Raw genomic sequence first — 27,854 nt, 5'->3', positions numbered from 1 at the left:
TGCCAGTCTGCCCACTGATGGCCCTCCTGGCCTGTGTGCCATGTATGTGGCACCAAATATGGAGCTGGATTTGTATGCGATGGGAAAAAATCCTTTGTGGGTCACCCCAAAGCCCAGGAAGGCTGGGCAGAGTCCAAGGCTTCGTTTCTGCATACCATGCTCCCAACTTGCAGGCCCCCAGGCCTGAATAAAAAGCTAGGTTTCGGCTGGGATTGTGGGCGGAAATCCTTTCTACCTCTTAGCATTCAATCCTTCTCCCCGCCCCCCCGGGAAGCCTGCTCAGAGGCCACAGCTGCTGTCGCACAGCCTCAGCGCAGCGAGCAGAAACACCCGCGGCGGTACTAGGCGGAGGCTGTCAGCGCTGCCTGCGTCACACTGGCTGAGCCGCCAGCGCATGCGCAGAGCCAGGCCGCGAGGCCAGAAGGGCAGGGGGAGGGGGACTCTTTTTTCCCAGCGCGCCCTGCGCGGAAGCGCCGCGGAGTGCTGCGTCACGGGCCCTGCCGGGCCGGGTCATTCCCTGCGTGGCCGCCGCGCGTGAGGGTCGTATCCACGTCCGCTGACCATGGCCGCCACCGTCGCGCCCGCAGCCCCGGCCCCGGCCCCCGCCCCGGCCCCGGCCCCGCCGCCGGCTCCTGCCCCGGGTATCCTCATCGGTGACCGGCTGTACTCGGAGGTGTCGCTCACCATCGACCACTCGCTGATCCCCGAGGAGCGCTTGTCGCCCACGCCCTCCATGCAGGACGGGCTGGACCTGCAGTGCGAGACCGATCTGCGCATCCTGGGCTGCGAGCTCATCCAGGCGGCCGGCATCCTGCTCCGCCTGCCGCAGGTCGGTGGCGCCTGGGCCTGGGCCGGGGCGGCCATTGTGGCGGGCGGGGGGAGGGGAGCGAGCGAGCGGGCCGGTGCCTGACACAAAATGGCGGCGGCGGTTGCGGCCTGGTGGCGGGGGAGGCGTGCGCGCCCGCCCGCCCGCGGCTGACCCGGCCCCGCTCCCCCCCGGGGCTTGTGTTGGCAGGTGGCGATGGCGACGGGACAGGTGCTGTTCCACCGCTTCTTCTACTCCAAGTCCTTCGTCAAGCACAGCTTCGAGGTAAGCAGCTGGGCTGGGCCAGGCCTGGGGGTGGCTGTGGGGCGGGGTTGGTGGCCTTGCCCATGGCCCCACGTCTCTCATGGAAATGGGCTTCTTTGCAGATCGTGGCCATGGCCTGCATCAACCTGGCATCCAAGATCGAGGAGGCACCGCGCCGCATCCGCGACGTGATCAATGTCTTCCACTACCTGCGCCAGCTCAGAGCCAAGAGGTAAGGTCCGCTCTGTCTCCTGCGTGCCCCCCCTGCTGCCCCCCCCCTGCAGCCACGGAGGTTTTCAAGCCTGCCAGGCAAGGCGCAAAAGCGGAGAAGGGGGTGACCATAGGCAGTGACATTCCCAAAGCTGGCTTCCGTTTGTGCCATTGCAGGGCTTGGGCAGGAGCAGCCTAGGCAAACCTTGTAACTACGTGCTGGATACTTGCAGGAGGAGCCCTGACTGTTGGGTGTAGAGTAAAAGTCTGTTTGTGGCTAATTGAGGGGCTGTAAGTCTTAAAAGAAACCCTGGATGTGAGTAGTGGTTACCCGGCTGGGTTGCACGTTCTTCTCTTGCCTGCCAAATCTTTCATGCAGGTCTGGTGTCACTCTCCTTTGAATTAGGGTCTTGCTAAAATGCTTATAATTCCTATGTGGCTGCAGTAGACCATATATCAGGTCTTAAAAGACTGAAGCCTGATAAGCTACAAGCCCATCAAAAAATATCATAGTGTGTAACTAGGTGGTGTAATTTGGCCTGTAGCACACACAGCTTGAAAATTTATATGTTCGCTGTCAAGTATCTAATTGGCTGGAGGCTGAGTGTACCTTTAATTACTGGAAGAGAGACTGGTATTTTTATGGTATAGTGTCATTACATAAATTAGAGAAGTTAAAGTTGAAATGTAGTTTGTGGCGTTCTGGGTGATACTTCTTGTTTTAGGGTTAAGTCTGTTTATAGCTGAGTGCTTATTTTTTGGCTTTTCTTGTAAAGCCATGTGTGTTTCTGTGTATAAGGCCAGTTAACATGACATTAAAAGAGCAAGGAATGTGTTTTGAAGAGAAGATATTCTTTTAATAGATTAAGGCAACACTTTTTCTTAATCTGGCATTTAAGCTATGTTGCAAACTTTCTTGCAGTGCTGTCTTTGAATAGGTAATTAAACATCAATATTTTTGTCTGAGAAGTTCTGTCTAACTGTAAAAGAGAATTTTTCTTTGTCTTGTCTTACTAGGTGAAGGGGGAATTCAAAGAGAGAGAGAGATTCCAAAACTTATGTTTTTGAAAGATTGAAATAATTGAGGGAAAGTTGTTGCATTTATTGGTGCACATATTTAAGTACTTAATCTGGCTATAGTTGTGCCTTGAATTTAAACCTTTCTCTTTGCCACACATTCTCTTCAAGTCAGTTTTACTAAAAGGAAAATTGACTATTGTTCTTCTTTCATATTTGAATGGAACCTGGCTTTTAGAACAGTAAGTTCTTCTACTGGGAGGATTCTGCAAAGTTTATTGAGCTAGTACGTTGTTATACCATGGTATATTCTTACCATAATTACAACAGAATATTCTACTTGACTGCTAAAATTAGTTTTAGTTCTCCTTAATATCTCGGGCTTAATGATAAAAGTTAATTGATCATGTAATAATGTCTTATGGTGAGAATGAAATTTAGTTGCTTCTGTAAGCTGCTAAAGGATCAAAGAAATGGAAACTTAGGTATTAATTTGACACTTTGAAGATAGATTGTTCCAGATAAGAATGTCACTGCATGCCACATGGTGTCAAGCGCGCATCATGTCTAAAGAGGATCTTGTTCTCTTATTGACCCATTTGTTATCCCACTTCTGGAGAAATGGGTATCGTCTCTTAGATTCTGAGAAGTGAATCTACACAAAACTATTCTTAAAAAAAACCTTAAGTCTGAAATTCAGACTTGCTTTTTTTTTTTTTTTAACCCAAGCAGGATAAACATTTTTCTGTACTTTTTACAAGCTTATTACATAAGCTGTACATGTTATTAACTTCAACTCTTTTTTCCCTTGCAACCGACTATACAGCGACCAGCTACATTTACCAAACCCTGGGTGATGTGGAGTGGTACATAGAGATGAAGCTGTCGTCATGGCAACAGTGAGTGAAGTATCGAAAATCCCCAAGGAGAAGCCAGTGCTCTGAGAATAGGTCACTGGAATCGGGGGACTAACAGGTTGGCCGCTGGTGAACCATTTGGAAGAACTCCTGTATCTTGTTCTAAGCCTTTTTCTTTGCTGTCCAGGTTTTTAGAACATTTGACACTAACATTTAGGTTGTAGTCTTTTTACACAGACACAGGAATTATTAAAACAGTTAGTTTGCACTTAATTCTCATATTGCCTTTCATATTTTTTGCAAGTCATAACATCTAGGTTAAGAGCAAGATGAAACAACAGGATTGCTTTTTTTTTGTCTCTGTTTAGATAGTTTTGGTTCCTAGTTCCAACTCCTGCCTCTTAATTGAAGCTTCCCCAAGAGAGCCTGTTCAAGGATAGAAAGTCCTGACACTGTAAACCTGCTTTTGTGCCTAGGTTACATCTCTTGTACACAAGTGCTAGTATGATTGGGGCTCAATCCCAGAATTCCAGAGTTGCTTTCTAGATAATGGATGCAGGTGTGTGAGGTAACATCTCCCCAAGAGCGTGCAGTATAGAACATTACACAATATCTTTCATTAATGAACCATCATGTTCACGATCTTTTTAAGAATGCTGGTATGTTGAACAAGGTGGGGGGCAAGGGGGTATTTGAAAATATGCTTTCATTATTTAGCATGTGGGACATAAGTTAAAAGTAGGTAGGAATTATATCCTTTGGATCTCGTATTTTGGTTGTTTTATATCCTTAAGTGTACTGTGTGCTGACAGTCCCTACTGAATGTCAGCCAAATATGACTTCTCTTTAAAGCAACATATGCTTCATAAACCAGAGCAGTGTTTTTAATAAACTTACTGTAGTTTGACTATGAATGAAGTAATGTCACACAATTTTCAAGAGTGACTTTAAAGTAACTTCTATTCAAATAACTTATATTGACATTCATAAAAAATACTCTTGAAGTTTGTTTTACTCATTTAGACTATTAGGCAGAACTCTTCCTTACATTGCACTGAGTAGGATGACATAATTCAGGCACTTGTAGTTTTAGCAAGATGCAGGTGTTAGGCAGTGTCTGTAGTCTGAAGTATTTTCTTATAATGTAAAATAAGTATAGATTTTTTTTCTTTGTCCTCTTCTATACACTGCATCATTTTAGTGGAAGCAAGATGTTCTAATGTGTTGTGTTCCAGAGAAATGAGGGTTCCAGTTAGGAGTACATAGCTTTTCATTATTCCTTTCAGTTTATTAAATCCATTTACCAAAAATATCTTCCACGTCTTAATGATCTGTTGAGTGTTATGGCTACATCAAACATCAGCCTGACCTGATAATGCCACGAGGTGTATACTTTTTTCATTTTTTTAGTGGAACTTAACCTACACCATTGATACAGTTAAACTGTTACACTGTGAAGAAGGGTGTTCAAGAAGAAAATGTGAAAGCTCATTTGGCTGCATTGGGTTGGAGGTCTGTATGGTTAGAATAGATGTCTCTCATTCTAGCATCACTAATTTATTTTTTCCAGTTTGAAACCCACAAAAAAAAAGTGGTGGCCCCATGTGGTAAGCAGTCTGAAAGCCTTTAGGGCATCACATTTTGGGTATGGGGGGGAACTGAAAAAAATAGCAAGCCATTTCTCTTTCCATTGGCTGCCAAACTAAGCAGTTTATAGCCCTCTATAGCATTTTTAACCCCTAAACTTAAAATCTGCCATTTTGATTTGTCATGGTATAAGCTTCTAAAGGTCCTTTCCATTAGCTTTTTAATACTTTGAAATTTGCATTTCTACAAGCCACATGGAATGATGGTCCCTTTTATATAGAAGCTCAGTTTTACTGCCTTGTAGATAAAATATTCCACATTGCAGCCCATGAGGTTTTTTTTATATCTGTTTATAGCTACAAGGGAAAAGTGCTTTCTGTAGTGGCACTATAAAATTGGTGTCTCAGATGAGCATAACGTCTTATCTCTGCAATTGAGTAAAACAAATGTTCTCTGTTGGTCTGATCTTCCCTCCCCTATCACCTTGGTGCTGATTGTGTACCTCTGGAGTAAGATTTAGGAGCGCATAATGCCTAGATATCAAAGGAGTATTTAAAGATGCGGAAGTAACCACAAACCTCTAATCTTATGCTACTGTCTAAAAATATAATAGAAGGTTTCTGTAATGTTGGTTTTATGTATAACAAATGGATAAGAAAGGTAGGCTTCCTTTGTGTAGGTGGATGTACAAGATATAACTGGGGGACATTAGTAATAAACCTTTAGAGTAGGCCTAACTTCTAGTCCACATGTACTTCTGGGAGAAGTCCCAAGTTCTGTGGACTAAACTGCTTTTAGGGAGATTATTTTTTTCTTCTTCTCACAACATGGTATAGTAACAAGATAATGAGAAGCTGACCCTACACCACGAAAATTATTTTTGCTTTGGAAATATACTGGCTTTGTTAGTATTCCATTAGACCTGTACCGATTCTAAAATAGGATTTTTAACTTGCACTGAAATCTATTTAGAGAATGTTAAGATAACATTCAAGTCAAACTTCAGCACTCTTTAACTGTAAACTGACCAAGTGGCAGTAGGGCTACCCCAAGCCATTATGTTTAAATTTCAGGATATTCCATCCTGAATATCTGCTTAATCAAGGGGCTTTTAGTTATTCTAGTTGTTCTTTAAGAAGAAGGATTCATTCTTTTGCAGACTCCAAAAGGTGAAAGAATACACTTCAACAGGATTGTAACATTTGTACCATCTAGAATAAGTTGTATAGTTTCTAAAATGTGACAAGAAAGCATTATTTGCATAGTGGCAAATAGCTGCATAGTTTCTGGTTCTGTGGGTGAGGAGCAGAAAAGCTAGTTAGCATGTAACCATTCGTGCTACCCTTTGGCAGCCCTTTTGTCTCAAAGATTTATATGAGTTAATTTCTAGATGCCTTGGAGTTTTATTGTATTGCATACATATATATGTATTTTAAACATCATTGTATGGATTGATGTGTCCAGTTCAGCTTTAGTTTAAAAAAAATAATAATTACTGGGTTTTTCCCTCTTCCCCCCTGGCCTAACATAGTCTGTAAACTCAGACTTAGTTATGGGTGGCCAGACACAATCCAATATGTTGAAACAGCTTGTCAGATTTCAAAAGATACAAGCATTTGTAGATAATGATAAAAATCTTAAGTAAGAGTCTTAATGATAACTTTTGAGCTGTAATGGTACTTGTAATTCAGAGCTTCTGAGTACTAAGTTGGTTGTAGTTTGTTTGGTCACTCCACCCAGGGGAGGAAACTGGACTGTGAACAGCTTTGTGTTGTTTGAGTACCTGAAAGAGAAAGGTAGTCGGCTCCTAACTGCAGAACTTCCACAATTTCCTAAGAGTTTAATAAGGAACTGCGCTGCTTGTTTAACTGTAGCATTGGATCTGAAACTGTTCTGTGTTGCCCTTTTCTAGTCAAACTAGTGATATAGAAAACAGGTTTTGTTGTGACTAGTGCAGGTATGTTATTCTATTACTTGGGTAGATGAACAGTTTGCATTTTAATTGATTACTTAGTTATCAGATTTATAAAATATAAATATCTCTATCTTGTAGACTCCAAATTTATAAAATATAAATATCTCTATCTTGTTGACATTCTGTAGATATGGAGAAAGTCCCTGCCGTTACAAGTTTTGTAAAACGAATGACTATATATGCAGCTGTATGAATAACCAAGCAAAAACAAAGGCAAGAGGAAGGTGTTGTTAGTACATCGGTTTTATTGGAGAATTTTAAAAATGGAATTAAGGATGTATGAAATCTTGAAAAGAATTGGAAATTTGACAGTTGTGGGTTTTAATATCTCTATATTAGAAATGATATATCGAGTTCTTAATTTTCAAGCATCTTAATGGAAAAACAAATACCTGATGTTCATAACTTAATACTTCAGGATTCAGGATGTGTTGTATTTTTCTTTATAGTACTTTTGCCCATGGATGCATTAGTATTTATTATTATTATGAAAATAAATCCTTGTTCTATATAAGTCTCTTTTAAAGCGCAAGAAATTTTTGTGTCGAAGTTTTTGTGAGCCTTGTTTTCTTTTGACAGGCAAGATTCTTTGGGTAAATCTGGTATCTTTTAGTAGACCAACTAAAATAGTTGGAAAAATTCTTCTTTGCAAGCTTTCAGGTGCAGACACCCTTTGTCAGATTTCTTTTGATGCACTCTTCATTTTCCTCCCATTTAATGGGAAACGTAGTAAAATAAAACATGAAATTTCTGTGTAAATTAAACTTGGAAGTAAGTGCTGTCAAGTGCTTAAAGTATGGTTTGAGCTAATGGGTGTGCAGTCAGATTTTAGTCACTTGGCATTTGAAAATATTAGTACCTGATCCTAGAGGGGCAGTTTGCACACAGAAGCAAAGGATTATTGTTCAGCTTTAGGTCTTTAATCACAGTTAAGTCACAGGAATTTCAGGCAGAAACAAAACTAGCTCATCTAAACATGGACAGCACAAGATTAATGCTTAAACTTGCTTGCAGGAGTTTAAAACCGGTTTCTGTTGCCATTAGTTGGTTGGAAGGGAAAACAGAGAAGCCACTATTTTGGATATGCAAAACAGTTTTGATTTTATTTCTTACAAACTATAGGACTCCAAGCCCCCTGATACTTGATCAGAACTACATAAACACCAAAAATCAAGTAATCAAAGCAGAAAGAAGGGTACTGAAGGAGTTGGGATTTTGTGTTCATGTCAAGCATCCACATAAGGTGAGTTGTCAAAGATTATTCTACTTGTAAATATTGTGCTGCTGTCATGGCATCATTGTGAGCTGTGGTACAAGAAACACAGGTTTGGAAGTGGCCTCAGGTTTTTCTGCTACATCCTTTTGAATTTAGCTGGAGTTGATCAAGTCCAAGCTACCAAAATGTTTGGGTGACTGGCAGATTAACTTTAATAAGCCACTTCGTTGTGAAATGGCAGAAGCGACTTCTGAAAAATCACGTGTGAAGTTAGCGGAATAGGTTGGTGTTCTGTCCAGACATCTCTGATTCAAATAATTATGTATGGGCGTACAGCCTATACTCTGGTGGGGTGGGAATAGAATACAAATATACTCTAAAGCATACAAAATTTTTTGTATTAGAAATCATTTATCTGTCACTTGTCTCGCGTATTAAAGTTGGGTTTCTTTTTCTCTTCTTCCTTAGATCATTGTTATGTATTTACAAGTCTTAGAATGTGAACGTAATCAAACCCTCGTTCAGACTGCCTGGTAAGTTTATTCTTTTCCATTTTGTCCTAACCAGGAAAATAGTAGCAGAAATGAGCTTGATGTCCTATATGCAAAACAATGAGCTGTAAGTTGTTTTTTAGATCGAATATATATTATACAACATGTTGCAGTGCTTGTTTCTGCTTACTATTTTCATGGTTTGATTAACTTATTTTAATGGAGAACTCAATTTAACTTTGTTCTTTTTTCTACTCTTTAATTAAAGGGTAGTCCATGATGGTAAGTCATAGAACTCTGCCCTCTGAACCACAGCTCATGACCTGGGGATGGCCTGATAGGCTGCCCTTCTCTCCAGCCAATCCAGTGCAAGCTCTCATCCGAGATTCACTGAAGTGGTCCATATCCATCTGGCAGCATCTTCTAGTTCTGTCTGGGTGTCAAAAGGATTTGTATATTTGCTTTTAGAAGTAAATTCAACATGTTTCTAATGTGTATTTATTGCCTACCTACTGTATACTATAGTGTATTTAAAGGACACATGGACACATTTTGGGTATACTATTTCCTGCCAACATGAATCCTATCAACTTTTATTTTTGACTGAATTTGGATTACAAAATTAAAGTGCATGCAGCATGCTCACTTACTGATGCTGGTGTTTTGGATCTGTTTATTGGGCACCGTTTTATTTGTAGGAAGTACTCACTAGTGATTATTGGTTGTGCTGTGAACTTCTGTAGTACTTCAGGTATTAAATACTTAGAGCTGTATCTGCAGTTCAAAAGTAGTTATTAACATGTACTGCTTGGCAATAGCAGCTTTTGTAGAAGGAAAACTGCTTTTAACTTGGTGCTTGAGAAATTGATTGTGCAACTTCCTAGCTTTCCCCCCTCCCAACACAAAAGGTTACATGATAGTAGCTGGGTTACCTATTGCTGGATAAAAATAAACACAGCTAAATATGAAGCATATCTAGTGTGTTAACACTTGAACATTTGCTCAATCTTAGCCATAATGTCCTTCGCTACCTGAAAATGGTGGCTGCAAGTGTATTGGAGTTTCTAATAGATGAAAAACACTCTTGAATGAAGGGGTTTTGGTGCTTAAAACAGAACCAAACACTTGACTGACATAGCTAGACAGAAACTGTTTTTGTTGTTTTTTGCCTAAATTTTTCCCCCCTATTTTAAGCTTAGATTGGACTTTTCATTGCACAGCTGAGCATATTGAATTAATTAATCAGAACTGGTGCTTGCAAAAATTCCTCACGTTTTGAAAGAAGTTTCAGAAACAGTTCTAAAGTGAAAGGTAGCTCTTGCACTGACATGTCAGAGCAAAGTCAGTAGGCCATGTTTTGACATTATACAACTAAAGTAACAATTTGAATTCTTAAAAATGACAACTGTAGAATTACTGCAGTCTGGAACAACAAAATATTGGATATATCTGACTTAAAGAAAAAATAATAAAGTAGATTGAGTCTCCAATTTTGTGCCTTATTTTATAAAGTGCTATGTAAATGTGAGACCCAGCTTATAACTCTAAATTTTGTTCCCCCCTGCCAGGAATTACATGAATGACAGCCTTAGAACCAATGTCTTTGTTCGCTTTCAACCTGAGACAATAGCATGTGCTTGTATTTATCTTGCTGCGAGAGCTCTGCAGGTAAGGGTTATTTCTTGTTAATACTTTAGCATGGCATTAATTAACAAGTAACTAATTGTTACAGGATGAGATAAATGAAGATATTAAATGTCAGAATGTTTTTAACTGTCATGCATTAAGACTTGGTTTCACTTTTTAGATTCCACTACCTACCCGTCCTCACTGGTTTCTGCTCTTTGGTTCCACGGAAGAGGAGATTCAGGAGATATGTCTAACAACTCTTAAGCTGTACACTAGGAAAAAGGTAACCAATATTACAGAACTAAGTAAATGGTGAGAGAACCATCTTCACTAAAGCAGCTTTATATACAGCGCCTTGTGATGATCTGAAGTGTAACTCAGCCAAAACAAAATGGTGTGTAAAGTCTCTTTGGGTTGAAAATCAAAAAGGAAAAAGCGGTCATTTTAGTGGAATTGCTTCATTGGCGGTTGGCATTTTGGTGCTGTTACAGTGATTGTAGTATAAGAACTAAGGCAGAATAGAAATAATCTTGGTCCAAATTCCTGACTGGCTGTTTTGTTTTCATTTGTTTGTTTTACAGCCAAATTATGAATTGTTGGATAAAGAAGTAGAAAAGAGGAAAATGGCACTACAGGAAGCTAAATTAAAAGCAAAAGGGTTAAATCCTGATGGGACTCCAGCACTTTCAACTTTGGGTGGCTTTTCTCCTGCTTCCAAACCATGTAAGTTGTTGTCAGTCATGTGCCAAGCCTACACGGTAGTCATCTCTTCTGTACTGCTATACAAATGTCTTGATTTTAGACTTTAATGCAGTTGGATAGATTATGAGAGAAAATAGAGCAATAAGATTTATTTATAACTTAAGATTTTAGTAGTCGAATACTATACATTTATTGCTTCTGTTATTGGATTTTTATGAAAAATAATTATTGACAACCTTATGGTAGAGCAATATTGAAAGAAAACTCCAGTCTGTACTCCATGTGTCATTTTGGGATATGTTTTTTGTTATTGCCATTAATGGAAGTACATCAATGATATTCATCATTCAGTAATGTGTTTTGACGATAGACATATGTGGGAAATGTAAAGGTTTTTTTTGTTTTGTGTTTAATAATGATGAGTTCAAATAATTGGCAAGAGCTTAAAATAAGCTGTATTTTCATATGCCAGTCTCTCAAGAAGACTGTGTGGTACAGTATTTTTTTTTGTCAGATCAGCACTTGTGAGGAGCCATTGGGCCCCCAGGATGTGTGAGCGTGGGTGGACATTCCCCCCTCCTAGCACATGTGGCCACCTTGCCTTTAATTCCCTGTGAGCTCCCCTGTGGTGCCACACTGCATGAGTGTCCTCAGCTCCTAGTGTCTAGGCAGTGGGGGCTGCATTGCATTGTGCCACAGTAAAGGACAATAAGAAGTCCTTCTTCAAATACATAGGGGGTAAAAAGAGGGTCCTGGGTAATGTGGGGCCCCTGCAGGACACGATGGGCAACTTAGTCATCACGCCAGATGACAAAGCTAACATATTTAACGATTTCTTTGCCTCTGTCTTCCTAAGTAGGGACCAGTTCAGCCACCTCCCTGCTGGGCCCCCCTCGGGCCCCGAGAGAGACACGCCTGGGCCAAGGGTTAGCGAGGAGTTAGTTAGGGTACTTCTGGAGAAGCTGGACGTGTTCAAGTCCGCTGGTCCGGACGATCTTCACCCTAGGGTTCTACAGGAACTGGCTGAGGTCATTGCGGGACCCCTGGCACGGCTCTATGAGCACTCGTGGTGCTCTGGCGAGGTGCCGGAGGACTGGAAGAGGGCCAATGTGGTCCCTATCTTCAAAAAGGGAAAAAAAGAGGACCCGGGAAATTACAGGCCAGTTAGTCTGACCTCAATCCCGGGTAAGCTCTTTGAAAAAATTATCCTGGCACACATCCAGGAGGGCCTTGCGGGGGAATGCATGCTCAGGGGCAACCAACATGGGTTTATCAGTGGCAGGTCTTGTCAGACCAACCTGGTGGCCTTTTACGATCAGGTCACCAAATCATTAGACGCAGGGGTTGCTGTGGATGTAGTCTTTTTGGACTTCCGGAAGGCTTTCGACACTGTCTCTCACCCTGTCCTCATCAAAAAGCTGGGAGACTGTGGTGTCGATGCCCACACGGTCAAATGGGTCGCCAACTGGTTGGAGGGCCGCACCCAGAGGGTGGTAGTGGATGGGTTCTTCTCGACCTGGAAGGATGTGGGCAGTGGGGTTCCGCAGGGCTCGGTCCTCGGGCCTGCACTGTTCAACATCTTCATCAGTGACTTGGATGAGGGGGTAGAAAGCACCCTGTTCAAGTTTGCTGATGACACTAAGATGTGGGGGGATGTGGGTGCACTAGAAGGGTGCAATAGGCTACAAGCTGACCTTGACAGGTTGCAACGGTGGGCGGATGAGAATAGGATGGGGTTTAACACTGATAAGTGCAAGGTGTTGCACATGGGGAGGAAGAACCGGCACCACACTTACAGGTTGGGGAACTCTCCTCTTGCCAGCACGGAGACGGAAAAGGATCTTGGAGTCGTCATTGACTCCACGATGAACATGGGCCGGCAGTGTGGGGAGGCAGTCAAGAAGGCCAATCGTACCCTATCATGCATCCACAGATGCATCTCGAGCAGGTCCAGGGAGGTGATCCTCCCCCTCTATGCGGCACTGGTCAGGCCGCAGCTGGAGTACTGCGTCCAGTTCTGGGCGCCACACTTCAAGAGGGACGTGGACAATATGGAAAGAGTTCAGAGGAGGGCCACTCGTATGATCAGGGGTCAGCAGGGCAGGCCTTATGAGGATAGGCTACGGGACCTGAACCTGTTTAGCCTCCACAAGAGAAGGCTAAGGGGGGACCTTGTGGCCTGCTACAAACTGGTCAGGGGGGATCAGCAGGTATTGGGGGAGTCCCTGTTCCCCCATGCGCTGCCAGGAGTGACCAGGAATAACGGTCACAAACTGGCGGAGGGTAAGTTTAGATTAGATATTAGGAGGCGCTACTTCACAGTCAGGGTGGCTAGGGCCTGGAACCAGCTTCCAGGGGAAGTGGTGCAGGCTCCTAGCCTGGGGATTTTTAAAAGGAAGTTAGATGAGCACCTTGCCGGGGTCATCTGACCCCGGTGCTCTTTCCTGCTAAGGCAGGGGGTCGGACTAGATGATCTACCTAGGTCCCTTCCGACTCTAGCTACTATGAAACTATGAAGTACCCCACTCCCTGGGGCAGGGATATGCAGCAGAAGCTGGGAGAAGGAGGGGAGCCCTGAGAGCTCAGCTGCTATCATAGCTGGGTTAATAAGAGCTGCAGCAGCTTCATGTGTAACCCCTTATGGACCACATGCAGCCTACAGGCTGCCAGTAGACTATTTTAAGTGACATATCTAATTCAAGTAATTTACTTACCTACCTGTTACATCTTGCTAAACAGCTGTTCCTAAAATCTCACTCCATAATAGTTTCAAAATTTTGTTTCAGTGCATTTACGTAGCACTCCTGTGAGTGTGAACAGCCAGCAAATGCAGAAATTTGTTTAGGCTTTCTGCATTAATGTTCTGTTGTGCAATATGGCTATGTTTAAACATAAGTCAGTAACTAACTCTATCCATGCTGCAAGGAACATTTCGAAGCAACGCTGTTGGCAAAGTAGCCTGATTGCCCATGTTATTGCAAAGAATGTTGAAAATCCAAAGGTCTGAATCTTAAAAAACAAAAACAAGCCATAGAATCTTTTGGCATTCAGAATAAGTCAATGGCAATTCTACCCCATTTGGTAAAGTGGAAGGTGTTAGCTTATTAGTTAAGTTATAGGGTCCTCTGGAGCCCTTTTGACTCTTTAAAAAAGATGTAGATCAGGGAAACTGTAAGCAGCATTTCTTGTCATCTTAAACACCAGTCTTCCAGGTCAGCAAGGCTAACATGAACCAACTCTCCTATGGAATTCCCTTTGCTGAGAGGAAAAAATCCACTTTGTAACTACACCAATCCTTTTTCTCATGCCTGGATGCTTAGGTGTCTTGGACTGATTGTAGGTGGAGCATTTCACAGAGTATAGCTGTAGGTTAGTTTGGATTTTGAATTGTGTTCAGCACATGGGGCCAGAATGAACAAAGGCTTGCTTCAGTTTTCACCCAATCTTTTGTCTAGCATGGCTCAGTTGTTATCTTTGGCATGAGCTACAAAGTCCACCTCTTCCCATTATTTTAAAGAAATGGAGTGGGGTTAGGAAGGCTCCAAAGCTTGTAGGTAGGTTTGAGAGAGGTAGTATTTCTGATGTGATGAGTGTTTAGGCTTTTGCCTTATTTCATGAGGTGTTTTATATATGCTTGAGCCAAAGGAATACAGTTCTTTGTTTTTGTTTAGGAAATATGTTAGAAAATGTCACATATTTCTAAAAAGGACTTTGCTTGCATCTCTTAAATGTAGCTGTTTTCAGACTGTTGAAAAAAATCTTTTGTAGCTATACGCTCTTTACACAAACTTTATTTTTAGGAAAGAATTAAAAATAGGAAGGAATGAAGGAATAGTCGGTTTCCAAGTATCACATCCAGTGAGCATTCATATAAAAGGGTTAGGACTTGCATAAACTATATTAAGGAAAATTACTTCTTGATAGCCAATTCCTACCACTAGACTACATCTTAACCTTGAATCTCCTTTAGGTTCCCCAAGAGAGATGAAAACGGAAGAGAAGACTCCAGTATCTCTGAATGCCAAAGCTGTCAAAAAAGAGCCAGAAGAAAGGCAACTAGCTTCAAAGAGCCCTTACAATGGGTAGGTAAAAATCCAAGCAAAAGCAAGACTTTGCTTTTTAAGTGAATTGAATAACACTAAACTGATTTCAAGTTTAGTCTTTTTTTTTTTTATTTTATTTTATTTCATGATAATAGTGCAGACTGTTCAAGACTTTCCTTAACTTTTTTTTTCATTTTTATTCTAAGCATGAGGAAAGAAAGCAAGCGAAGCAGAAGCAGTAGAAGTGCTAGTAGATCAAGGTCAAGAACAAAGTCCCGATCTCGATCACATACTCCTAGGAGACAGTAAGTATAAAATTCTTGCATGCCTCATTTTCTTCCAGAAGATTATTCAAAATGTAGTTTCTTCTAGTGGATAATTTTGCAGTAGTTTGAGGTATGTTTTGACACATACTTATAAACTTTGCTGTTCAACAGATATACTACTGTTAATGCAGTTCGGTGGCTTAAGAATATTCTTATTGTAAGTGAAATAAATTGTTTTATGCTAAGATTTTAACTGTGGTAGAATAACTTGGTCTTATGATTTTCAAACAAGCCAGTACTTACATAAAATGTAGTGGTTCAAGATCTGTAAGAATTTTCTTTGCTTTTCATTTAAAACCATAATAATGGTTCACGAAAGCTTGCGCTCATAATATATCTTCGTCTATAAAAGTATATATTTATCATGCTCTCTCTGACTAAAAACCATTAAACGGTTAAGAAATTGAAATGTCTTGCATAGCAGCAAACTTCTGGCATTTCAGATGCCTGTTGCAACTTGCTTCCCAACTTGTGGTGTGAAGCCATATAACAATAGTAGCAGTATTAATAAAAGCACTCATGTACTATTGGAAATCCAAATCCTGACTTCATTTGCACCATTTAGGAATTGAGGCATGTTTTAGATGTGATTACCGAGGAAGCATTTATGTATATCTGATTGATGCAGTCATTCCTGCTTATCTTAAAAACAAATACCAAAAAAAAGGGCATCTAAAATGTAGATGAGAACTGCCCTGCAAGTTGAGTCTAATCCCTATGATAATAGCTGAAATGCAAATGTGAGCATTGTTTCTAAAATGTGAAAAGCAGTAGCTGCTTAAGTTCCGCATTTCAGTGTGGAGGCTTATGGTGAGGTTGAGAGGGAAAGGATTCCTAAAGAGCAGCTCTGTTTTGAAAAACTTAGGAAAACATTATTGAAGTACTCATTTGATAGGGGAAGCCTCTTGCCTTGGGCTCAGTGAATGTTTGTTTTTTTTTCTGGGGTTTCTTCCTAAATTCTCTAGTTGTAACAACTGACTTGAAATTTCATATTTTATTTACACAACATATTGAAAGTTAGGATGTTTACCTTTTTACTTTTTCTCTAAGTTACAACAATAGGAGGAGTCTCTCTGGAACATACAGCTCAAGGTCAAGAAGTAGGTCCCGCAGTCACAGTGGCAGTCCTCGCAGACATCATAATCATGCTTCTCCACACCTAAAAGCCAAGCACAGCAGGGATGAGTTGAAGAGTGCAAATAGACATGGTCACAAACGGAAAAAGTCTCGCTCACGTTCTCAGAGCAAATCCAGGGATCATTCTGATGCTGCTAAGAAGCATAGACATGAACGTGGACATCATAGGGACAGACGTGAAAGATCCCGCTCCTTTGAGAGATCTCATAAAGGCAAGCACCATAGTAGCAGTCGTTCAGGACATGGCAGACACAGGCGCTGAGGCTGGGTCTGCCCCCAAACTAGTTGAACATGTATATAATACAGTACATGGACTCTTATTTCAGGAAAAAAAAAAGATTAGGATTTGATTTATTTAAAGCCCAATGTCTAATTTTCTAAAACATGTAGAACTTTTTTCGTTTTAAAGAACTATGTTGTTTTTCTTTTTCTTTTGTTTTTATTTGCACATAATACCTTAGCAGTATCACATTGATGGAAAACAATGATCAGGATAAATTGTATGTATTAGAGTTGTGTATTGTATGTCTATAAAAACTGGAAAACAGATTTCTGTAAAAAGAAAAAAAACAACTTATTTTTATACAAGCCAATTGCAGACACTTATATTTAAGTATAGTTATTTGTTTAAACAATGGTGAATACTTTCTTACACTGGTTTTAGTCTGCATGTGTAAAGATTTTTACAGAAAATAAAGTATAAAGCTGTTTTGTTTTGTTTTTATTACTTTTCTGTTGAATGTGTTTATTGAGTTATTGCCAGAGCTAATGCTAAGAAAGCAGTTTTCTCTTATTTGAAGTATCTCCACTGTTGCTGCTTTATATGAGACTTGGAATATTGAACCATTGGAATATTCTTCTCTGCAGTATCAAATTTGTTTACTGGGTGTCTATTGGTGCCATGGGGGAGGACTGGCAGGTGTTTTTCTGGATTTCTGTTTCTAGGCTTCAGAAGTGCGGCACTAGAATTGGGTTTAAGTTATGAGGCAACTAGGAACCACCAATGCGCCAGTTATGTTGTGGATAACTTGGACACTTACTTCCTTAAATATTGGTTTGGCAAATGGCTGGTACAATGGAAGAATGTATTGTAGGAGGGAATACATTTTACAACACAAATAGTAGGGCTGGATGGGGATGGATAGTGCTGTGGCTTATTTCCTTCATATCATTTTGTGTCCAAATCAAGCTGTTAGATGGAGTCCGGGTACAGGAAAGAATCATTCCCCTTCCTCACTTTCAGCAAGAGTTGCATGGCTGCTGTAAGTCTTATTCTGCTTGTCTGTCTTCTGCTTTTAAAAAGCTCAAACACTGTTATACCCAGACGTGTCCATTTTACTAAATGTCAGGAGCAGATTTGCTCTTAGCACAGTTGGTCTATGCTGGCACTGTCTCTAGCAGTTGGAGATGGAGGAAGAGGGCACTCATCTTAGGGTGTGTGGTTTGGGTTTTTTTGTTTGTGGTGGTTCTTTTTTTTGAGCTGTTTGATCTCTTGGGAAGGGTCTGGATGTGAATAAGCTTCACTGAGGAGCAGTCTGCAATAGAAGCCTCAAGATTTAAAAAAAATAACATGGCTCATACAAGTTCTCTAGAACTCAAAAGTAACTTAGTTGCATGGGGGGGTTGGGTAAAAGGACAAACTAATTTTGTTTCAGGAAAAGGTATTAGAACCCACTACAGGTTAATTTTCCAATATCTTTAGTTCAGAATTTATGAGAGTTGTGCTTCTAATGAAGGAAGCAAGACTGATGCAATTATATACATGATGTGCAGTGTCATAATAACATTAACTCTCAAGCTTACATATGTAGTATCTGACAAGAGCTATAGTAGTAGTGCGAAAGTATTGAGGAATTATGGGGCTTGAGTCTAGATTTGTACTGGTATGTGAGCATGTGGCTATAAGTTAAAAACCTTTTTTGAAAAGTTCACATCTGGTGATGCTATTTATTAGTCTAGATGCTATCTCCTATGCTGCTGCAGATAGTGACTCCAATCAACTGGCTTCATGTATGCACCTTCTACTCTTACGTGGAAGGAAATGGATATCTTACAGGGAGCGTTGTGGGTTTTACTTATCAATAAAATCTGATTTGGATTACAGGATAAAGTAAACTTAACCAAAGTACTGTAAAGGAGAGCGGGATAGGTCTTTTCTCAGCTTCATGTAACGTAAGTGTTAAAATACCTGTATATAAATCAGGTGAAATGCACCTGTTTTTTTTTTAAAGAAGAAACAACCCAGGACTGGATTAGCAACATTTGTCCAGGTTCAAAGAGTAAGACTGAGTATTGATTTACTTATAGCAGATCCTATTGATGTAAATAGAAAAATTCACTTAAGGATTCTTGTCTTCAGTGTCTGCAAACTGTTTTGTATTAAGACAAACCATCTTCTGAAACATGAACCTCTCGACTACAGCTTGTAATATAGAGCAGGGGTGTTAAGCAAGGCCACCCACAGCATGGTTCTAGCCTGCAAAACTTCCATCTATCCTAGAAGTAGTCTGGTGGGCTGTAGGCGACCAAAGTGCAGCAGAGATGATTGGTGGCAGCTTCTCCCCACCCTCAGCTCTTTGCCACGGCCTGACTGGCTCTGTGTACCTGCACACCCCCAGCTCTGCTGCCCTTTGGCAGGGCAGTGTCAGATCCAGCAGTATGTGTGTGTAGAGCTGAGTTTGGGCAATAGCATTGAACTCAGGACTGTTACAGTGCCAGGGTGTGCAGACTGGAGGATGCACAGTGGCATGGAGCTGTGTTTGGGCAGTGCAGAGCAGGGGCCATGCATCAATGTGAACCATGGATTTGCAGCTGGGTGGAGTTCTGCCTGGGCAGCAGCACAGCTGGGGAGCATGTGACTACTAAGCCATATTTGTGTGGGAGCATGGAGCCAGGGTACTGCTGCTCCTAGTCATGTCTGTGTGCTGCTGCATGTGCCTAGCTGCAGCTCCATGCCTGGCTAGGGGTCTCTCCTGCCCCATGCCTCAGCTCTGCACTGCCTGAATGCAGCTCTGTGCAGCTGTCCAAATGGAGCCCTGCAAGATCTAGCACTGGAGGGGAGCCTCTAACCTGGTTCTGATCCAGGGCTCCAAGTGAGTTTGACACCCCTGATACAGAGCTTTAAAATACCTGGTAGATGACTGTTCTAGCTGATGTGGCATGTATAGCCACCTTTGCTTGTACAAGTGGCACAGGAAGCCTGTGTGTGGCATGTGATAGGTTGGGGATGGAGCAGAGAAACAGCCTGGAGGGGAAGGGTCAGAGTTGCTCTTAGGGCTGGATTTGTGGTGCACACAACAAAAAGGTTAGAACCCACAGGTCCAAAGCAATGTTTTTTTTTTTTTAATGCAACTCAGTGATGATGCATGTGAAATAAGTTATGCTGATCCCCTAAAAATAACATGTTTCTAGGGTGTATAAGATTGGGTATATTTAGTAGCCACACCCAAGGTCTAGTTGTGTACTGTAGCGTGTTGGCAAGACCCTGTTCGGAATACTATGTGCAGTTTTGGTTATTGACGTCTAAAACGCATTAACTTAAATTCGAGACAGTTCAAAGAAGGGCCGCTATGATGGTAAAGGAAATCAAAACCTTTTCTTATGAAAGAAGATTAAAGTAGGTCTGTTTGTTTAGCTTGGTGATCCTCAACCAGGGTGACATACTATGATTAGTGCATAAGTATCTACACAAGATTCACAAGATAAATCTAGAGATTTCAAATAGAAATCCACAGCATGAAAAACACGCCGACTTGTTACGGTCTGAGTTCTTTGCAGTAAATGAATTACTGTGCTTTTTTGCCACCATTAAAAGCAAGTGAAAGTGAAGATTTTCTGAAGGGTACCCTGAGTCTAAAAAGTTTCAGAACTGCTGTTCTAGCTTAAAACAGATTGGTAGGGGATACGAGTAGTTTTTACAGAGGCATTTGTGAGATGAATATTAGGGATGGAGAAGAGTTTTGTTTGGAAAGCACAGAATGAAATGGCTTGTTATGAACAAATTGGGATGGGAAATAGAGTTCCAACTATAGGAGTAAAAATTTCAGTCACTTCTGGGCAGTGTTGTGGGGGAAAACAATCTCTGTTTCTTTAAGATATAATTCAGTGCATTTATGGAAGGGGTGGTGTGGTAAGATGTATAGTTTCTGATAATCAGTGTCTCAACATGGATTCAGATATTTACAATCCTACTGCGGGAGCAGAGGTAACTCTTACAGTATGGTAGGTATCTGATAATCCCAGGTTTTGGTGCTTTTGCTGGTTGTGGGGTGGGGGATAATGTGTGGCAACCAGGAGTGTGTGGTCATTGGGGGTTGTCTCTGTATTGTAGTGTTGTGTACAAGATATACAGGTAGTTCATTCAAAGAATCACTCTGTTTATCTGGTAAAGTGTCCCATGTTTGGTAAAGGCAGTTTTTTGATTGAGAAGGGTGTCATAACCATAGTTGCTCCAAAGAGAATTCTTATCTTGGGGGCTGGACATAATTTACAGCCGTTTTGGTATGCTTAGGATAGTTCTTGATTTTGTGGAGATGTGTGTGGTATATTAAATGAAGTGTTGTGGTAAGTATGTGACCATGGGTTTCTTTGATGTGGTTGACTGTAGGGTGCCATTCTTGCTGTGGAGTGTGGCATGTAGAAATGTGATGTTAGGGCAAGAATATTCCACAGAGAAGTTGATGGAACAGTGGTGGATGTTGAACATGTTGGAAATCAGTAAGAAACTCCAGTACTGAAGATGATAATGTAATTTATGTATCATAGGTATTGTAGTTGGTGGTACATACTCTAAAAACTCTTCTTCAAGGTAGGACCTAAAGGAAGCCCCCTAATATGCCAACATCCTTGTGTTCATGGCTTAGAACAGTAGCTTTCAAATAATTTTGGCAGCATCCCTCCTTTTTGCACAAAATATTGCTGCTTAGACCCACGACGCTCAGCTCATCTTATATGTTCATTCCTTAGGAAGAGTGCTGATGCTGACAACAATGCATAGCAGTGCCACTACTCGCTGCACATTGACCAGTGAGTAGCTCCACCACTGTTATTACAGTTTAGGCACTTGCTGCTTGGCAAAGCACTGTGTATGCCCAGGGGTATGCCTACCCCAGTTTGAAAACCACTGGTTTAATGACACATCAGTTGTTGAAGGAAAAATTGCAAGTAAGGATAAAATGGATGAGTTGTGCAAAATCTGAGATTCTGAGTGTTTCTTGTGTTCTTGTAGACATTTCGGGCAGGCTGTGATATGTTCATGGTGTGGATGTTAGTGCAGAGGTAGATGACTTTTCTAGGACAGCGTTCTCATAGAGTGGTTTATGCTACGGATTCTGCTGAGGAAATCTATTGTCCTGTAGAAAGCTTGCTCTTTGAGTGACAAGTGGTATGAGGGTAGTTTCTATGAACTCTGATAATTCTTCAGTAAGGGAACTGGAGTTAGGTATGGTGTGTCTAATTGAGTTCAATTATCCATGCATCTTGGGGAGCTTATAAAATGTGTAATTTTTCTTGGAGCAGACAAGGAAAGGACTTGATGTCTTTGAGTTCAAGGGTGAATATTAGGGTGGGTTCTCAAGTTTCTGATACTAGCTGATATAACAGACAGCCTAGTTCATGTAGTTCTCACAATCTAGGATAGCTGGCTCCTTTTTAGACTGTATCTGATTCTTCCCCAGACTTGAGGAAAGGCATTTTGCATCTGAAAACTTATTTAACATCTGTCACAACTCTAAAGTTGGCTCAGTAAAAGAGATTACCTAAACACAAAAATTGCTTCTTGTATGTTCCCTGGACCATCGTGGCTAGAACCCCACTGCTATGAGCATCTTCTGAGCATTACTTTGCCAGTCCCTCTGCACAGCAGAAGCAGCTATGTCATCACCTGCTTTTACCTATAGCATGTTGTAGGGTGTTTTGGTATCTCTTGTTTGGCAATTCATAGCTGTGTGTGAAGTGGTAATCTGGAGCTGTCCTTGGGCAAATGCTTGCCTGTGAATGATTGCTCCTTCCAGTCCTGTGCTCCCATTATATCTAGGTATTTTAATTCCTTACAAAAAGAAAAATTCATTTGTAAAAGGTCTTTGTTTATGAAAGACATTGCTGCCAAAGCTGCTAGAATAGATTGCTGTCCAGACTTGAGCAAGAAAAATTGTGTGGAATGTATAGGAATAACTCACTGCAACCTCTGCAGTAGACTTTGCAAGAGCTAGGTTATTTATCAGAAGTGCACCAATATATTGATCCATATTGGACTGGCACCAACAAAAGGAATATTGACATTATTGGCAATCGGCTTTTTTTGGCTGGCATAGCTATTTAATGTCACCTGATAAATGCTGCGTGCATGAATGCAGCCAGGCAGCTTGGAGAGCAGTGTTCAGCCTTTAAGTCTGTGCGGGAAAAGTGAACATGGTGGGGAGGGCAGCTGAGGTGCCCACAGTGAGGGAGGGAATGAGGCTGGGGCAGGGGCTCATCCAGGGGGCATGGCGGGGTGGGAAGGGGGGGCAGCTTGTCTCCAATAACTGCCCCTCAGCTGCTTCAAAATAGTTTCAGGCTCCTTCCAGTAGGTGACTAGCGATTAGAAACAGATATACGAGTAAATCCTCCAGCAGCATGGTCTTATGCTGACACTAATGGCTATGTTTGTGGAGTGGGTGGCTTTCTCAAACTTAACATTTGCCAAATCCTTGTTTACAGTATGCAGGGGCTGTCAGGATTTTTTTTTGGCAGTTTCTGCAGCATTACTACTTGTCATCTTTACACTTTCTATTTGATTGTACTTATTCATTCATCAGCAATGATCTACCTACATGTCTGATTTATGAATGTTAATGTAAATGTAATGATCTGCCATGGACCTAAGGAAATCTGTGGAGAGCTGGGCACACTCAGTTATCAGAGTGCAGTGTAGGATGTAATGTGTCTCCCCTTTTGTATGGCAGGTATTTTTAGTAATCATTAACTTTATCACATGGACTTCTGCCACTGCTGAAGTCACAGCAGGAAGGTTATCCAATCTGCTCTATTAAAACCAGATGGTCAGCAGTATAATATTTATTTTCCACTGAAGAAGCAAAAATGCAATAACTGCAGAGCAGCAGATGGCAGCCAAAATGAAACTGAAATGTCAACTGCATGGCATATTGGATGGAGCCTAAATTTTTCAGCCTGTAAACTTGTTTCAAGAAATCGTTTTAGCACCAAACTCAGCTACAGAAGCATACCAGCTACTTGGATTCAGTTACCACACAACTCATGAGCCTTGATTAGAAAAAATTGCCATGACACTAGACAAAGTGTTTGGAAACCAGCTCGTATGGCAGAAATAGATTTAAAAAACATTTGTTCATTCCTTTTATGAAACTAAAGTAAAGGTGATTGTGACTTAAGTAAATTTTGTGCGATTTAATCTGTTTTCTAAATAGATGGCATATCTTAGTACAGTGATAGTAATGCACAGGATAAATGGGTAGCAGAGAAGGGCCTGAGTTTGCAATGTGAAAGCATGCGCTTCTAATTCATTTTCTCCAGCTTTTTGAAGTGCTCCAAATCTTAACCTAAAGAAACAGAAGAACTTTTTGTTAGGTGTATAAGTGGGGGGATTTCTTTCCCCAGTTCCAAAGCGTGGAATCTCCTTCAGAGGCTGAGCTCAAACGTTGCTTAAATGTTGGTCAGTTGGGTATTGGGAAATCTCTAGACCTTTCTTCTTCCCACTTTGCTCTTCCACCAGTTTCTGTTCAAAAGAATGGGTTCCTTTAGACCATGAATGGCATGGGGGCATGGCAGTAGTGGGAGCACGGAGGCAAGCAGGAGCTCCCGCAGAAGCTGCCAGCACGGTCGGTGGTGGTGGGGAGGGTGGTGAGTGGTGACCAGGGGTTGGTGACCACCTGCAGATGTCACCGGCAGTAGCGGCCAGCGGGAATCACTGACCTCCTACAGATGCTGACAGCAGTTTCAGCGACAGTGAGAGCAGCAGCTTTTTGCAGGGGGTGCACCGCCATGCTCAGGGGGTGCATGTGCACCCCTTGTGTGTTGCCCCTGCCTTAGACTTTGCAGAGAGCAAGCTCTATCCTTTCTTCCCTACTCCCTCTTCCCAAATGTTGCGATCCATATTCCCTGCTACTCTGCTGCTTCTCAGAGCACCTTTCCTTTGTCAAGTACCTTTTCTCAGAGCACAGTAAGGGAAATTGAGCAGCAATGTTCTCACTCTCTATAGCAGCTGCCAAGTAAAGAAGGACCTTGCAGGATGCAGACAGGACTTTCTCCATGTATGGGCCAAAAGTCCCTCACTTTTCATCACTTCCTTAGTTTGCTATATAAGATAGCAGATGGGCCCAGTTCACTTCCTACATATGCGAGCAAGGCAGAGAAGTTTTTAAACAGATTGTCATTAGAGCTGGCAAACCACTAGGGTTTCTATTCTGTAGGAAAGGTCAGGTTTTAGAAATTTTGGTTTGGCCTGAAACTACATACGAACTGCTGTTTACTGAGTCAAAAACCTTCCTATCTTATCCTGTGCAACACTGGCAGAGAGCAGATGGTGAAAGGGAGAGTGAACAGGGTATGGCCAGAGCTTTTTCCACTGTTCCTCTTTCACTTCCTCCAGCATTTAAGGTCTGGGAAGTTCTGATTTAGAGACTATACCCACTAACTTGAACTTATACTTATACTCCATGAACTTGTTCAATGCCTTTTTGAATCTGGCTAAACTGTCAGCTTCCATAATATCTTGTGGCAATGAATCCCACACTTGGATTACATGCTCTGTGAAGAGTAACTTCTTTGTTAGTTTTAAATTTACTACCAATTGCATTTTGTGAAAGTGAGAGAGAGTAAATAATAAATCTCCATTTACTTTCTCTTCACCATTTAGTATTTTGTCAACCCGTATCATGCCCACCCACCAGCTAATACAGTACAACTTTCTAGTGACCCAGTAGCTGTCCAAACCCTGAGGCTGCTCAGTGAAACCTCACAGTATCACTTTTACTGATGGCTGCAAGGGTCTCCTGGGCTAGGGGCAGACATTCAAAAAGCCTGAGCCTAAACTGATTCAATATTTGTAGGCTAAACCAGTTTGTAACTGTACAGACATCTGCTCTGGACTAAAAAAAATGCAGGCACATGCTTGCAGTGGTTCAGGCTAAAAGCTGAGGGGTGTTAGAGCAGCCCTCCCTTCCCTTCCACACTGCTGAGCTGAGGTGGGTGTGGCCAGGCCCTGGAAGGATGCTCTGATTAGGGAGCCCACTCCCCCTTACAGCCCAGCAGAGAATTGAAAACAATGTTTATCATGCCATTAAGAAAACAACATAGGGGCATTACGAGCTATCTGTTGCTTCTGTCTTTGTGCTGTCTGCCACAGCACAGACTGTAGCCAGTGTGTGGACTGCCAGCTAATGCTGTGTAAGGCAGAGGGGACAGCAGAATCCCTGCTTGGGGAGTGGGGAGCAGAAGCCAGGCAAATGGCTGCAGTCTCTGCTAAAGCTGCAGCCAGGGAGCAAAGGGGCGGGGCCAGCTCTGCTGTGGAACAAGAGACTCACCCAGTCCAGAGAGCATGCTGGGATGCTGGAGGAGTCTGATTTAACTTAAACCTGCAAGGAGTCTGGGACAGACATTGCATACACCAGTTTGACCCAAATCAGTTAAGCCTGATACTACATTCAACCAGGTTTATCTTAGTTTCGGCCATTTTCAATCTGGTTTATGTGTACTGACCATCTGTTCTCTGACAGATTTAAACCAGTTTCTGATCACTTAAACCGGTTTATGTGTAATGTCTGTCCCTAGCCCTAAGGTCCCCAGCTCTGGGACAGACTTCTACCAATGGACCATGCTGGACCTCAGCAGTCTCCAATGTCCCCAGCTTGAAGGAAGGCCTCCCAGGAACCCTGTTCTGGGATGGATGAAACTCAGTCATACCCAAACAAGAGCCACTGGCCTGATAACATTTTGTTTCACTGGAAAATATCTTAGTTAAGATTTTCAGCCTGTCTGACACGATTTCATTTAGCACAGTGGTAGTTCTCTTGATTAAAAGGTGTAACCAGCTGGCAAGCCTTGTGTGAAATACCCTGCCCTATCGTCTAGGTTCAGCCCTATACAGAAGAATTCCCCTGGTTCACAGGAATACACGTCTCTATCCCACCTGGATATAAGGGAGGTGGACATGGATTGTGGACTGAGGCAGAACCCGATGAGTGGCCAGGCCCAGAAGGGATGGCTTGAGCTGAACTTCCCATTCTTAGGAGCTTCTGATTTAAGAAAGCCAGAGCCCAGGGGAAGGCAAGATCTTAACTCTTCTGATGTGAGTTTTGTTTTAGAAAACAGTGGGAAGGGTGCCTAATCTGGGAAAGATTGTTTATAATCACTACCCTCTGCAACTATAGCTTTAAATTGACAAATGTCAACTTCCATTCAGAACATGAACTATCCCTTACAAAGCAGAATTGGGAATTTACTATCGAGCATCTGCCAACTTCCACAAAACCAATGCAGAACAGACATGACTTCCCTCAGTTAGTATGGTGAGTGCTTACACCCTGGAAACAACACACTGCAGTGGGGCCATTTTTCCAGAGGCTGTCACAATGAGGCTATATACCTGGGATTAACATAATCAGATGCTCTAAGCAGTGCTATAAATAATGTAATTGAGATTCAGAGTCGTACATAACCAGAATCTGTGAATGTGAAGTAGATTCAAACTAGAGCTAATATAGCTGTTCTGTTGGGGAAAAAATTGCATTAGAAAATGCTGATTTGGCACAATTGGAGTGTTTAGCAGGAATATGCCAACTTCATTAACATTATCAACAGGAAATTAGCAAAACCTTTCACTCTAAAACGTTAAAAATACTCTGTTTCAATTGTTACTGTCATTAATATTGTAAATGCTAACATTATATATGGGACAAAATGATTTTTGACCATGCCTAAAAGTTGTGGTAAGGTTGAAAAAAAGCAACATTTTGGGATATTTAGTTTTGCAAAAAAATTCTGAGATTTCATTTTTCTTCCTGACTTGGAGCCAAAATAAATTTTAGAATTTCCCAAGGGATGGAAATATGCTGCACACTATGTGCCTCCAGACAGAGATTGTGGAGGAAAATGGCTTGAAAATACTGGAAATAAAAGCCAGTCAATTCTAGTGGGCCATTGCTGTACCTTCTACTTACCATTTGTCATTAGCATGGTTTCCCTGGAGGAGAGTCTATGGCCTGTGTCATGGGGTGGATCAGACTACTTGATTGTAGGGTGTTCTCTTCTGGTTTTAATATCCAGAGGCTCCAAGCATAGCTGTGGCTCAGGACCATGAAGCACCCTGAAACCTGTCTTGAACCGTTGCCTAGGTTCACTTACTCCCAATGAATCCCCAAGAAGCGCAGAGATGGAAGAGGCTAAAGTTTAGTTACTGAAATCTGGGTAGGCTTTGGAGCAGCCTACAGATGCCCTTAGTTAAGTCAGGAGCCCTGTTGTCACCTGACAATTTAGGATCAAAGAAGGAGGAAAGGGAAGCAGAGCTCACGTCCTCTCCTGAGCTGTAGTTGAGATCAATTCAATACACCTGAGGTCTGAGCCCAGGAATCTTAAGTGGTC

General features: G+C 41.8%; 1 protein-coding gene across 1 annotated transcript; it reads left to right on the top strand.

Annotated features, from left to right (window-relative positions):
* The first annotated feature begins 414 nt into the window (after positions 1-414).
* CCNL1 (cyclin L1) lies at positions 415-16,983 on the top strand. The gene is made up of 11 exons (XM_090052112.1): positions 415-829; positions 1,016-1,090; positions 1,192-1,301; positions 7,838-7,958; positions 8,400-8,464; positions 9,991-10,090; positions 10,230-10,334; positions 10,633-10,774; positions 14,724-14,835; positions 15,003-15,101; positions 16,173-16,983. The coding sequence occupies exons 1-11, from the start codon at positions 563-565 to the stop codon at positions 16,519-16,521; spliced, it is 1,545 nt and encodes a 514-aa protein (XP_089908238.1). The 5' UTR covers positions 415-562; the 3' UTR covers positions 16,522-16,983.
* The last annotated feature ends 10,871 nt before the right edge of the window (positions 16,984-27,854 follow it).

Source organism: Crocodylus siamensis, chromosome 6 (genome assembly GCF_052110815.1).
Source record: "Crocodylus siamensis isolate JL-2025a chromosome 6, ASM5211081v1, whole genome shotgun sequence".
Lineage (NCBI taxonomy): Eukaryota > Metazoa > Chordata > Crocodylia > Crocodylidae > Crocodylus > Crocodylus siamensis.
The sequence above is the reverse complement of the archived record's forward strand: the minus strand, read 5'-3'. Positions and strand labels throughout refer to the sequence as shown.